The sequence below is a fragment of the Musa acuminata genome, chromosome BXJ2-10, assembly GCF_036884655.1.
Source record: "Musa acuminata AAA Group cultivar baxijiao chromosome BXJ2-10, Cavendish_Baxijiao_AAA, whole genome shotgun sequence".
In the NCBI taxonomy this organism is placed as follows: domain Eukaryota; kingdom Viridiplantae; phylum Streptophyta; class Magnoliopsida; order Zingiberales; family Musaceae; genus Musa; species Musa acuminata.
Genome location: NC_088347.1, coordinates 31,554,807 through 31,566,878, shown reverse-complemented (window position 1 = coordinate 31,566,878; position 12,072 = coordinate 31,554,807). Strand labels below are relative to the sequence as shown.

The following is a 12,072-nucleotide window of genomic DNA, read 5'->3' as shown; positions in this document are numbered from 1 at the left end:
TCTCTCTCCATTTCGTTGACAAGCTTTCCGATTTGACTCCCTCACTGGAAGCCATTAGTCCTTCTGGCACCGGATTTGTGCACCTCAATTCTCGCACGCACTTTGGGAGGAGCTGCAGAGCTCTCTTACCCAATGGCTTCGTTGGCAGACACCGCTTTAGCACTCTTACCCAATGGTTTCGTTGCATCCGAGTCAACGCACGTCATCCATCACATGCGCCATCTTCTGCCTCTCTCTCTCTCTCTCTCTCTCGGTACGTTACCTGTGGGATCACTGTGACAGTACCAACTTCTTCCTTTTGCTTCTTCTGATTCACGCTTTGGGTGCAGAATTATATATGTAACCCGCGTGGTGGAGAAGCAGAGGCGAGGTGGGTGAGATGATAACCGGGTGGAGAAGCACGCGGTGCTCCGCATCAACGCGACCCATAAGATCGTAGCCGTCGCTGAGAGTGGGCCTCCGTCGAGAAATCGCCTTCTCGCGAGGAGGTGACGTCCCGCCCATAAAAAGTGGCCTTATCTTCGGCGGCCACTGACTTCCCTCATCTCAGTGCACCGATTCGCGTCTGCGGCAACTGAGGCGTCCACGTGCAGCCGGCTACCGGGCCCACCCAATTTTACGACGAGCGATCGCTATCCGATGAGGTTATGACGTCAGCTGCCGGTTCACCGTGGCCGTGTGCCGAGTAACATCGGGCGCGAGTTGGTGTGGGGGTGCTGACGACAGCGTTACGATCGCCGTTTCGATGACGTCAGCCTCTCCAAGCGTTGTTTGCTTTATAAATACGCGATGTTTGTGTCTTTTGCATTGATCGATTCGTCGATCTCCGAGAACGAAAAACCAAAAGGGGAGGACGAAGAAAGGCGATCTGATGGCTGCGGTGGCGGCAGCGGTGGCGAGGGGGAAGAAGAGGGGGACAGCTGTGCTGTCCATCGACGGGGCGGATGAGGCGCCGGAGGAGCGGGTGGCGCGGCTGATCAGGGAGAACCCCGCGGTCATCTTCAACCGGCGGGAGTGCTGCATGAGCCACGTCATGAAGCGGCTGCTGGCGGTGGTGGGCGCCCACCCAGCGGCCATCGAGCTGCAGGAGGCCGACGAAGAGGCTGCCGCTGCCGCGGCCGGGGACGGCGGGCTTCCCGCCCTCTTCGTCGGCGGCGTTGCCGTGGGCGGCCTCGAGGGCCTCATGGGCCTCCACCTCCGCGGTGGTCTCGTCCCCATGCTCCGCGAAGCCGGCGCCCTCCGCATCTGACGCGTGTCCCAGTCCGATGGTGGACCCGACGCAGGGTAATGCTGTAGTTCTCCTCGCATCTCTTTGTTTCTCCCTTCTCTGTAACTTTCTAAAAGTAATCTGTGGGGATCGAGGAAGAGTTCTTCTTCATCCTTGCCGCCCGGGGAAGGGTGCATGCCTCTACCGTAAATAGGGAGCGTATCAGGAATGAGGAAACCAAAATGGCTAAAAGAGAAGAAGCACGGGTCCTTTGTACTGCATGGTGATGAGTGGATCTTTGTTCTATGCGTTTTAACCCTTCCTTCCACTGGTCTTGGTTGTCTTCTACTGCAACCCTCACGAGCGAGCGAAAGCCATGGCCGGTTGGAATTGGGTGGAGGATAAGAACGCGGGAAACGCCTTGTCTGATGTCGTAAGAAGCGGGCGTAGGCCGTAGCGTTTACGTCAATGGTGGTGGTGTTTGTAATTAAGAATTGGTTTGGTTGGTGTAATCATTGACTTGTTTATAGTGTAATTGATGGTTTGATTCGCTAACTTCGAGTCGGACGAGAGTCCTTTGTCGCATTCATATCCGGTGGTGTTGATTTGCTGCTTTGTGTGACTTCGGTTGTCCTCAGTCGTGAGATGTTTGCTGCGTGCTTTGGATTCACATAACACATACTTTTTCGTCTGGTGGTTGAGTCCACGAAAGCAAGTTAGCAGCGGCCACAGTTCACCGACTTCTCTTCCTACGAGTTGTTCTAATAAGAGTTTCATTGAGCTCATCTCACTCCATGTTGTACACCTCATATTAATTCGACTGAAGGCCTCTGTATGAACTTGTTGCCTTTATTGGTAAAACAATCATCCTCTTTCTTAAATAGAAAATAGATTTCGTAAAACCATGTTGATAAAAGACATGCAAAATTAATTCTTCACCAACATTATGCAAACACCATACAGACGTTTGCTTTCGTTTTCTTTGCAATGAAAGAGGACAGATATTCTTACATGATTTTGAGTAGCATCAACCTTCGCGTGTGCTTAAAGTGCAGTGCGGAGGTAAAGTGATGCTTTGATATGGCCCTCCCCAGTGGGGAGATATTTTCTGTATAGCGGATTTGCGTCTTGTCATACAGTCTTGTCCACCGCACCGCATTTGACCCTTCCAGTGAGGAGATATTTTCTGTATTACGATGTCTTCTTAGGAATAATCAATCTCTCTCTTTAACATAAACCATCTCAAGTTTCTCCAAAATAATCAAGCATCAGTGATGTTCTCAGCCATCTACCATGCTTTCTCAGGTTGTGATTGCATTGTTTATAGAGAACGTATTCGTTTTACATATTCTTCTGCAACTTTTAGATGTGGAACTCCATTATGCAGCAGGTGTACTTCCTGAACATATGGCAATCGCTATGGGAATATACAACTCAGAAAAGTAACATGAACCATGGTTAGCTATTCTCAGAACGGAGTAAATCGTGCATGGTTGTACCAGCCAATGTTACGTATGACAACATGATTGATAAGGCCGAAGGACTGACACCCAGAGGTGACATTAATGCTTTGACATCATGCATCGGTGTTTTCTGCCCTAGCCCAACCCAATTGACTCCAGGCAAATACCAATCACCCCTCCCAACTTTTCAGAACATCCCTTGCTTTATTTAGCACTTAAAATTTGTTTTAAATTTATATTTCTTAATTGTTTTTTAAGTCTATTCGCGTCTATGCTTCTCTTTTAGGATTTGTATGTTCTTGTCATATTAACCATTTTGTTTATTAAGTCTATACTTGATCCTTCATCTTGACTCAGCTGATTCATATTTAAGCTTCACCTTTTCTGTCAGATGTTACTGCATGCCTGTGCTTACTGTATGTACCCAAGGCTGTAAAAGAACTCCACCCATGTTTGCAATCACAGTACAGCATTTAAATATGTCACGAGCAAATGCGACTCGCACTAAATGCCTAGTCTATCCTGTGTAGTTTGATCTCATGGTTCCTTTTGTCTCCTCTTAGAAAGAGATGCTTCTTTCTCGTGGGGATTAAAGTGGCGCGGGAATCTGACTTCACTCATGAAGAGTACGACAGGAAGACTTGAGCCACCTTTGTCTGCATTGATGCTCTTAGACACCCAATGTTCAAGCTCGTAATGATGATGTCGCCCGGTAGGACCATTCACTTTCCGAGACCTAAGCAAGCCGAGACTGGAGCTTTAGTTTCCAGTCATTTCGGTACACAAGACACGCACCCGATGTGCATGCATGGTTTCAGTCTTCCCGTTGCTTCTGCAACCCTTTCCACTGTTCAAAAGATCTACCGGGGGAATCCGTAAACAACAAAAAGGCATGGGCGGCCGAGGTTCGAAAGCAACAGCCATGCTTGCAAAAGGCGTACAGGTATATTGGAAATCACTCGAGCCATAAGTTCCTTCTTCTCTGTTCTTTTCTTCTGACGCACTCATCTCAATGCATCTGTGACAGTATGTATTTATTTCCGAGTCGTATGCTGGAATAGCAATCTCGTCATCATAGCAAGTAATACAAATAAAATTAACGAGGACCGTCACCTTCGTGCGATTACTTGTAGCGGAATGGCACTCTCTCGTATTTATCGTAGACGGCAAAAGCAATATGGCGAGGGAGGTAGCGAGTGGCCATGACGCCATCATAATGGACAAGGTTGGGATGTCATTTCATATGGTCCATGACTGGTATTGCTGATTTGATTCCACACCAACCCCGACGATTGAGGTAATCTATTCACACAGCCTCCCTTTTTCGCCTTTAACTCGAAGTAAACAAAGCCTCCCTCCCTCCCTCCGACGTAACATTGCCAAGGCCTAAGCCAGCAGGTAACTCGTTGCTACTTTGGATTCGAACACACAATTAGAATGTTGCCATGTGAGAGCTGCGTTAATCATTATTTATCGTACTATGTTTTCCTCGACCTGCCATCCTTGAGAAACATTCTGATGGGAAGAGACCATTGGCCAAAATTTGGTGCAAGTACATTTATTTATCGTCTTCGGATGAAGCGAGGAAGCGAACACGGCAAGAAGAAATCATAGATTCTTCGATAAGCTTTTTATAAGCCTCACCAGGTAAATGAGATTGCACGTGCATCACAAAGCACCAAAGCCAGATGGACGTGGAGTACGCATGGGGAATGAGGACGGGGCTTCCGTACCTGCAGAGGATCCGGTTCCGTTCGCACCGGCGGTGGACCAGTCTTTGACTCCCACATGAAGTCGGATCGGATACTTGCCTCAAAACATCGTCACGATTAAGTGTCCGCTGACACGGAAACACCTGGCTCGGCGAATTGAAATGCGAGGCCACGGGGCCTGGATCATGTCTGGGCTCGGAAAGGCGCCTCGCGAGATCCAGCTCACCCACCGCGTAATTATCTCCTCACCCCGTCAGTCGGATTCGCAATTAAACTTTAAAATTAGGGGGCCTCCTCCTCACGATATCTCATTTTATTTGTTTTATGTGCACGATAAAAAAAAATGCAGAGAAAAGCCAAGAATTAACCGCGATCAGCGAGGCCGTCAACTCTCTAGCCCTTGGCGTCGGCGGTCGTGCGCTCTGAGGGTGCGCGGGAGGAACCCTCGCTCGACTCCGATCTCTACCTTCGTGTCCCTATTCTCATTGTGAGACCCTGGGGCAGATTCCTTGGCGAACGGTCCTTCTCCTCGAGTCTTTCGTTTCCGGAGTCTGGCGCTCCATTCCTGGTGCGGTTTCCTCTCCCTTTCCGCCGGAGCTGAATCCGGATATTTTTGATCGGTTCCGTTCGTTGTGGTATTGATTTGGTTCGTGAACCCTTTTGCCCTTTCTCTACTGCTTGCTCTTTTCTTTGCTTTGTTATCTGGGTTCAGTGGGAAACTCTTGATGCGGAGCGGAAGCCTTTGTGTCTCTTCTGCCTGAGATCTCGATCTGTTTCCGTCGGAAGTGCTATGACCCGACCCAACCTACGGATGGGGAGTTAATTCTTAGGAATTTCTGCGGAATCCCCTGTCTTCAGATCAAAAAATTTAAATTCGAGCTGCAAGGTTTGGTTAATTTCCCTTTTTTTCCCCTAATCATTGAGCCCAGAATTAGTTTTGCACTACGTCGGCGTTCCTGGAAGCCTTCCTGTGTTTTCCATTGTATCGAAAGCATTTGGCTCATTATATCCGCCATTGGTCATCTTCTATATCCATAATGAATGCCTTCTTTACCGAGAAATTTCAGATGAATCTCTGCATCCCGTCGGTACAATATTGAAGTGCTTGTTATTGATTTCCTCAATCACTTTGCAAAGTGAATCACTGCTCGTTCTTGTGGGAAATAGTTTGAGAAAAAAGATCCAATTCCAAATGATGAGGAACAGTGGTGTTTGATTTGAGCTACCCAGGAACAGATGGCACGTGGAGGAGGTAGTCAGGAGCGGCTCCGATGGAGCAAGCTCTACACTTTTGCATGCACCCGCCCCACTGTGTTGTTAGACGACGAGCAACCGCATACCCTCCAAGGTCCCGGATACTCCCGCATCGTCCATTGCAACCAGCCCGGATTACACCGCAAGAAGCCCCTCAATTACCCCACCAACTTTGTCAGCACCACCAAGTACAACATCATTACTTTCCTCCCGAAAGCCATCTTTGAGCAATTCCGCCGTGTCGCCAATCTATACTTTCTTCTTGCCGCTTCCCTCTCCCTCACTCCTGTGGCTCCGTTCTCCGCTATGAGCATGATTGCCCCTCTCGCATTTGTTGTTGGACTAAGTATGGCTAAGGAGGCACTGGAAGATTGGCAGAGGTTCATGCAGGATGTGAAGGTTAATAGCCGTAAGGTTAGCGTCCATAAGGGAGAGGGGTGCTTTGGTTATAAACATTGGCAGAAGATTCGTGTTGGGGACATTGTGAAGGTGGAGAAGGATCAGTTCTTCCCTGCTGACTTGCTTCTGTTGTCCTCGAGTTATGAGGATGGCATATGCTATGTTGAGACTATGAATTTGGATGGAGAAACGAATTTGAAGGTCAAGAGATCTTTGGAGGTAACTTTAACACTGGATGATGATGTAGCTTTCAGGAACTTCACAGCCACCATTCGATGTGAGGACCCGAACCCTAATCTCTACAGTTTCATAGGTAACTTTGAGTATGAACAGCAGGTTTATGCACTTGACCCAAGTCAGATTCTACTTAGAGATTCAAAGCTTAGGAATACTACATATGTATACGGAGTGGTTATCTTCACTGGTCATGACACCAAAGTCATGCAGAATGCTACCCAGTCACCATCTAAGAGAAGTCGAATTGAGAAGAAGATGGATAAGATTATATACATTCTTTTTACCTTTCTCTTATTGATTTCATTAATCAGCTCGATAGGCTATGCTGTGATGACAAAGTTTGGGATGCCACACTGGTGGTATTTGCACCCTGATGAGACTTCATACATCTACAATGCCTCAAATCCTACTTTATCTGGTTTCTTCCATCTTGTCACTGCTCTTATTCTTTATGGATACCTGATACCCATTTCACTTTATGTTTCAATTGAGGTTGTCAAAGTCTTGCAAGCAACATTCATAAACCAAGATCTTCACATGTGCGATGGGGAGACAGGGAATCCAGCACAAGCACGGACATCAAATTTGAATGAGGAGCTTGGGCAAGTTGATACGATATTGTCAGATAAAACTGGCACCTTAACTTGCAACGAAATGGATTTTTTGAAGTGTTCAATTGCTGGTGTTTCATATGGTGTTGGTTCTAGTGAAGTTGAAATTGCCGCTGTGAAGCATTTTGCATCAGAAGCATCAGGCACATCTGAGCAGCATAGCAGCACTCAAGATTTTTGGGAGGATAGCGGGGGTCGTTTTGTCTCATCAGAAATTGAATTTGAAAATGGGAATGCTTGCATGGTCGAGAAGCCACAAAAGCCTGCAAAAAAGAATTTCAGCTTTGAGGATGATCGCCTTACGCATGGAAATTGGAAAAAAGAACCTAATGCAGGTACCATTCTTCTGTTCTTCAGGACACTTGCTCTCTGTCATGCTGCGATACCTGAGCCAAATGAAAAAACTGGTGGTTTCACATATGAAGCGGAATCACCGGATGAAGGAGCATTTCTTATTGCAGCCAGAGAATTTGGGTTTGAGTTCTGTAAGAGGACTCAATCAAGTGTCTTCATCAGAGAGAGATATTCTCCTTTTGAGGATCCTCTAGAAAGGTTAGAGCTGAATCTTAATGGTTTGATCAGTCTAATGATCGTCGATTCTTGCAATGTTTTTCAGTGAGTTTTTCCCCTCTTTTTTTGTCTTTTTTTCTTTTAGGGAGTTCAAGGTTCTGAGTCTCTTGGAGTTCAACAGCAAAAGGAAGAGAATGTCGGTTATCGTGCGTGATGAGACTGGGCAGATTCTTCTTTTATGCAAAGGTGCTGACAGGTAAAATCAAATAACTCTTGTAATGTCATCAACTACTTTTGACGTTTGGGATATCTTACCTATTGTTTTAAGTTCATTTATCTTAAAATCATGTCATGCATATCATAGTGCACATAAGACCCATTTTATCAAGTTTATATCTATAGGAGTTCATAGCTTCAGTGCCTAAAGAAACCTTTCTTTATTTTTCATACCGAGCAGCATCATTTTGGATAAACTATCAAAAAACGGCAGAATATATGAGAGAGAGACAATTAAACATCTAAATGAATATGGGGAAGCAGGCTTGCGGACTATGGCACTGGCTTACAGGGTACTTGGAGAATCAGAGTATTCTGATTGGAACACCAAGTTTCTTAAAGCAAAAACTACAATTGGACCTGACAGAGAAACAGAGCTTGAGCAAGTCTCTGACATGATCGAGAGGGATTTGATTCTTGTTGGTGCAACTGCCGTAGAAGACAAATTACAAAAAGGCGTATGCGTTGTTATTTACTTTTACTACCAACTTTTGCTTCTTTATGCTCTTTGACCATACTCTCTCTTAACAGGTTTCTCAATGCATAGATAAGTTAGCACAAGCTGGTCTCAAGATCTGGGTTCTTACAGGTGATAAGATGGAGACTGCAATAAATATAGGGTATGTGTCTCTAGTAACTCACATATAAAGAAAACGATCGCTAGAAATGGTGTCAATATCTTTCCCAGGCCTCCAATAAAGCTCCAATATCTATTGCAGATTTGCTTGCAGTTTATTGAGACAAGGCATGAGACACATTTGTTTATCCATCGAGAGCACTGGCATATTGTCACAAGACACAAAAAAGGTTCATGATTTCACCAACCATATCTTTCCAATTACTGCACTGAGTCTGGTTCGCTGCTATATGTTGATTTCATGCATCTTTGTGTTTGTGTTTAATAACTGCTCAGGTTGCAAAGGACAATATCTTGACGCAAATAACTAATGCCTCTCAAATGATCAAGCTAGAGAAAGATCCTAATGCAGCATTTGCTTTGATAATTGATGGTAAAACTTTAACATATGCTCTGGAGGATGACTTGAAGAATCAATTTTTGAGTCTAGCAGTTGATTGTTCTTCTGTCATATGCTGCCGGGTCTCCCCAAAACAGAAAGCATTGGTAGTATTTAATATTTTACATGTTTTTTCTTTCATAATAATCAAAGAGTAATGTTAAATGAAAATATTAGTTTTAGTTAGTGATGCTTATTCTTGGTTTAGGTGACTCGGTTGGTGAAAGAAGGAACAGGTAAGACTACTTTGGCGATTGGCGATGGTGCTAATGATGTGGGCATGATTCAGGAGGCAGATGTTGGTGTTGGAATTAGTGGGGTAGAGGGCATGCAGGTTTGTTGTGTTATATCGGGATGCCTTCTGCACCTTAAAAGCCTACTCTTCCATAGGAATTCAGAATCATCTAAGGCGGATGGGAGCAGACATAAGTTGCTAACATGCTCGTAATTATTGAACTTCTGCAGGCTGTGATGGCTAGTGATTTCTCCATTTCCCAGTTCCGTTTCCTTGAACGGCTCCTTGTTGTCCATGGCCACTGGTGCTATAAGAGGATAGCACAGATGGTGAGTGTTGGTAACAATTTCACGACATCTTTGCATTCATGTCATTATCTGAATCAATTTCACTACTGCATTCAGGTCTGTTATTTCTTCTACAAAAACATAGCCTTTGGCCTCACGATTTTCTATTTTGAGGCATATACTGGTTTCTCTGGGCAGTCGGTGTATGATGACTGGTACATGCTACTATTCAATGTCATTCTAACCTCATTACCCGTGATATCGTTGGGAGTCTTCGAACAAGATGTTTCTTCTGAAGTATGCTTACAGGTATGCTTGTCATACAGCAGTGTATAAGTGACAGTGTGTTCTTTGTGAGACCTCCATTCAGATCCATAAGTTTCTGATATCCAAAATATTTGTTGCTCTTTTTCACAAGCAATTTATCATCTGTAATCCATATTATGCCTCCTGTTACATTCTTTCAGGACAATTATCACAATTTCTAGTTATGCGAATTCATTTTCAATTTCAAACCTTCATTGTCATGACTGTTTCATCTGCAGTTCCCAGCATTATACCAGCAAGGGCCGAGGAATCTTTTCTTCGATTGGTATAGGATTTTTGGTTGGATGGGCAATGGTCTCTACTCATCCCTTGTCATATATTTCCTAAACATCCACATTTTCTACAATCAGGCATTTCGCACTGAGGGTCAGACGGCAGACATGGCTGCTGTTGGAACAACCATGTTCACCTGCATTATTTGGGCTGTGAACTTGCAAATTGCCTTAACAATGAGCCACTTAACATGGATCCAGCACCTCTTTGTCTGGGGCAGTGTGGCCACATGGTACCTCTTTCTGGTCGCTTATGGAATATCCTCGCCGTTGATATCTGGAAATGCCTACCAGATACTCTTGGAAGCCCTCGGCCCTGCTCCTGTATATTGGGCTGCAACACTTTTAGTGACTCTTGCCTGCAACATTCCTTATCTGGCACATATCTCCTTCCAGAGAGCCTTAAATCCACTTGATCATCATGTGATTCAAGAGATCAAATACTATAAGAAGGATGTGGAGGACCAGCATATGTGGAAGAGGGAGAGGTCCAAAGCAAGGCAGAAGACCAAAATTGGTTTTACAGCAAGAGTGGACGCCAAGATCAGACAGCTAAGAGAAAAGTTTCAGAGGAAAGTCTCATCAGTGAATGTCCAAGCTCAGTCATAAGATGTTTGAAGCCCTAGCCAGTGGACTTTCTTCTGCTTTGTAATTTTTTTGGTTCTTGATTTTTCTTCTTCACTAATTCATCTGTTGTTGTTCTTCAAGAATGATTCATAGGCTATCATCTGTATCATAAATAAACATTTTTGACTCAAAGCGCCATGGAAATAATCGAAGTATATACATACATTTCTTGTCCTCAGTGAAGCATTTCATTTTTTTTAAAGTGTTTCCTTGTAATGCACTTACATTTGCTTTGTCATATGGAAGTGACTGTGTTCCCGAGTTAATAAGCTCCTATATGCTGATTTGTTTGGTTGTGGTATGCATGGTATGTGTGTGAATTGGAGAAAATTATCAAATCAATTGGTTTGCGGGCTAATTCATCTTGATACAACTGCTGATGTGGGTGTGTGCTTTGTGTCTTGGAATGGTTGTGTGCCTTGTGCATCCCTGAGATTGTGAGCCTGTTTTACCTTCTGCATCCCTGCTGAGGATGAAGAATTTGATCGAGAAACATAGGCGTGCGTTAGTTGAACGAGACTTAGGATGTCTGTTCATTAAGACTTGTGGATATGCATATTTAAGGCAACAAGTTTAGTTGATTTATTAATAAAATAAATTTAAAGATGTTTTGCATATATAATAAGTTGTCACGTGACAAAATTTATTCAATGATATATATATATATATATATATATATATATATATATATATATATATATATATATATATAATCAAGGGTGAAAGATTAATTTTCAAATCGAATCAGAATTATTACTTTCTTCGGAGGAAATATACTATACATTTGATTTGATACGATTATAATTTGATACTTAAATCTATAAAAAGGATCCAAAACATTGTAATACATTATTATTATTATCATTGTATATACATTGTACATTAATTTCAAGTGCTACTTCTCATTCATTGCACGTCTCATCACACAAAAGAAATTTCGTCTTTGGATTCCGAAAAGCTTCTTCCCAAGAAACAGTACTAAGTTGGTTCTTTCCTGCATGAACATCAATAGGTCGATCGTATATATTATGGAGTTTTATTGTGTACCGTATTCGCCAAAGGATTCGGCTGAGCTGTGATCGCAAATTGCCAGGCATATTATGGCGTTAAATTATAGGAAATCCAACAAGAAGGTGGCAGATAATGACAAAAGAACACGTAAAATTACTTTATTCTTCCCTTCGATTACAAGGCAACGACATTTCTGTCTCATCGTCGTTCCATACGATTTATTCGTTTAGGTGTTTGATTGACATCGACAATTCTCTTTCTTCTTTCTTTCAGAGGAAGCTTTGAAATATCAATTTATTTGCATTGAGCAAAAAAGAAAAGAAAAAGGCACAGAAATAATATAATAAATGATGGGTTGCAGGGGGATGAGGAGAAGGGTAGAAAGGACATGAGGCATGGCAGTGTAAATTCCAATCAATGCTCCAATCATTCTAGCGGCATAGTATAAAAAGCTGGCGCATGACTTGCTTTCTTTCCCACACTCCTCGCAACCCTTTCGCAGTGACAAATAATAAATCAATCACCCATCATTCTTCTGAAATCATACTCGCCTTTCTTCTCGCTTTTTCCCTTTTGAGGACAGATATATTGGCACTAATCTAATACCCACCCAAAAGCCGGTACGTTC

General features: G+C 43.7%; 2 protein-coding genes across 3 annotated transcripts; both read left to right on the top strand.

The window, feature by feature from the left end:
* The first annotated feature begins 803 nt into the window (after positions 1-803).
* On the top strand, positions 804-1,519 carry LOC135624184 (monothiol glutaredoxin-S2-like). Its single transcript, XM_065127589.1, has one exon. The coding sequence runs from the start codon at positions 872-874 to the stop codon at positions 1,247-1,249; it is 378 nt and encodes a 125-aa protein (XP_064983661.1). The 5' UTR covers positions 804-871; the 3' UTR covers positions 1,250-1,519.
* Positions 1,520-4,712: 3,193 nt separating this feature from the next.
* On the top strand, positions 4,713-10,611 carry LOC103968844 (probable phospholipid-transporting ATPase 4). Of its 2 annotated transcripts, none has more exons than XM_009382176.3 (11): positions 4,713-4,950; positions 5,095-7,435; positions 7,539-7,649; positions 7,851-8,127; positions 8,201-8,289; positions 8,389-8,476; positions 8,583-8,792; positions 8,894-9,019; positions 9,151-9,249; positions 9,325-9,516; positions 9,753-10,611. In XM_009382176.3, exons 2-11 carry the CDS (start codon positions 5,619-5,621, stop codon positions 10,413-10,415), a joined length of 3,672 nt encoding a protein of 1,223 aa, XP_009380451.2. In that variant the 5' UTR covers positions 4,713-4,950; positions 5,095-5,618; the 3' UTR covers positions 10,416-10,611. The 2 variants fall into 2 exon arrangements, with proteins under 2 accessions (XP_009380451.2, XP_009380450.2); XM_009382175.3 differs by having other exon boundaries at positions 4,713-5,268; positions 5,450-7,435.
* The last annotated feature ends 1,461 nt before the right edge of the window (positions 10,612-12,072 follow it).

What these genes read in the sequence shown, in the direction of transcription:
- LOC135624184 (XM_065127589.1), top strand. Translation starts at nt 872, where the DNA reads ATGGCTGCGGTGGCGGCAGCGGTGGCGAGGGGGAAGAAGAGGGGGACA.
- LOC103968844 (XM_009382176.3), top strand. Translation starts at nt 5,619, where the DNA reads ATGGCACGTGGAGGAGGTAGTCAGGAGCGGCTCCGATGGAGCAAGCTC. An exon ending in AAGACAAATTACAAAAAGGC is followed by an intron (nt 8,128 to 8,200) that starts GTATGCGTTGTT and finishes CTCTCTTAACAG; the next exon opens with GTTTCTCAATGCATAGATAA. An exon ending in GTGGGGTAGAGGGCATGCAG is followed by an intron (nt 9,020 to 9,150) that starts GTTTGTTGTGTT and finishes GAACTTCTGCAG; the next exon opens with GCTGTGATGGCTAGTGATTT.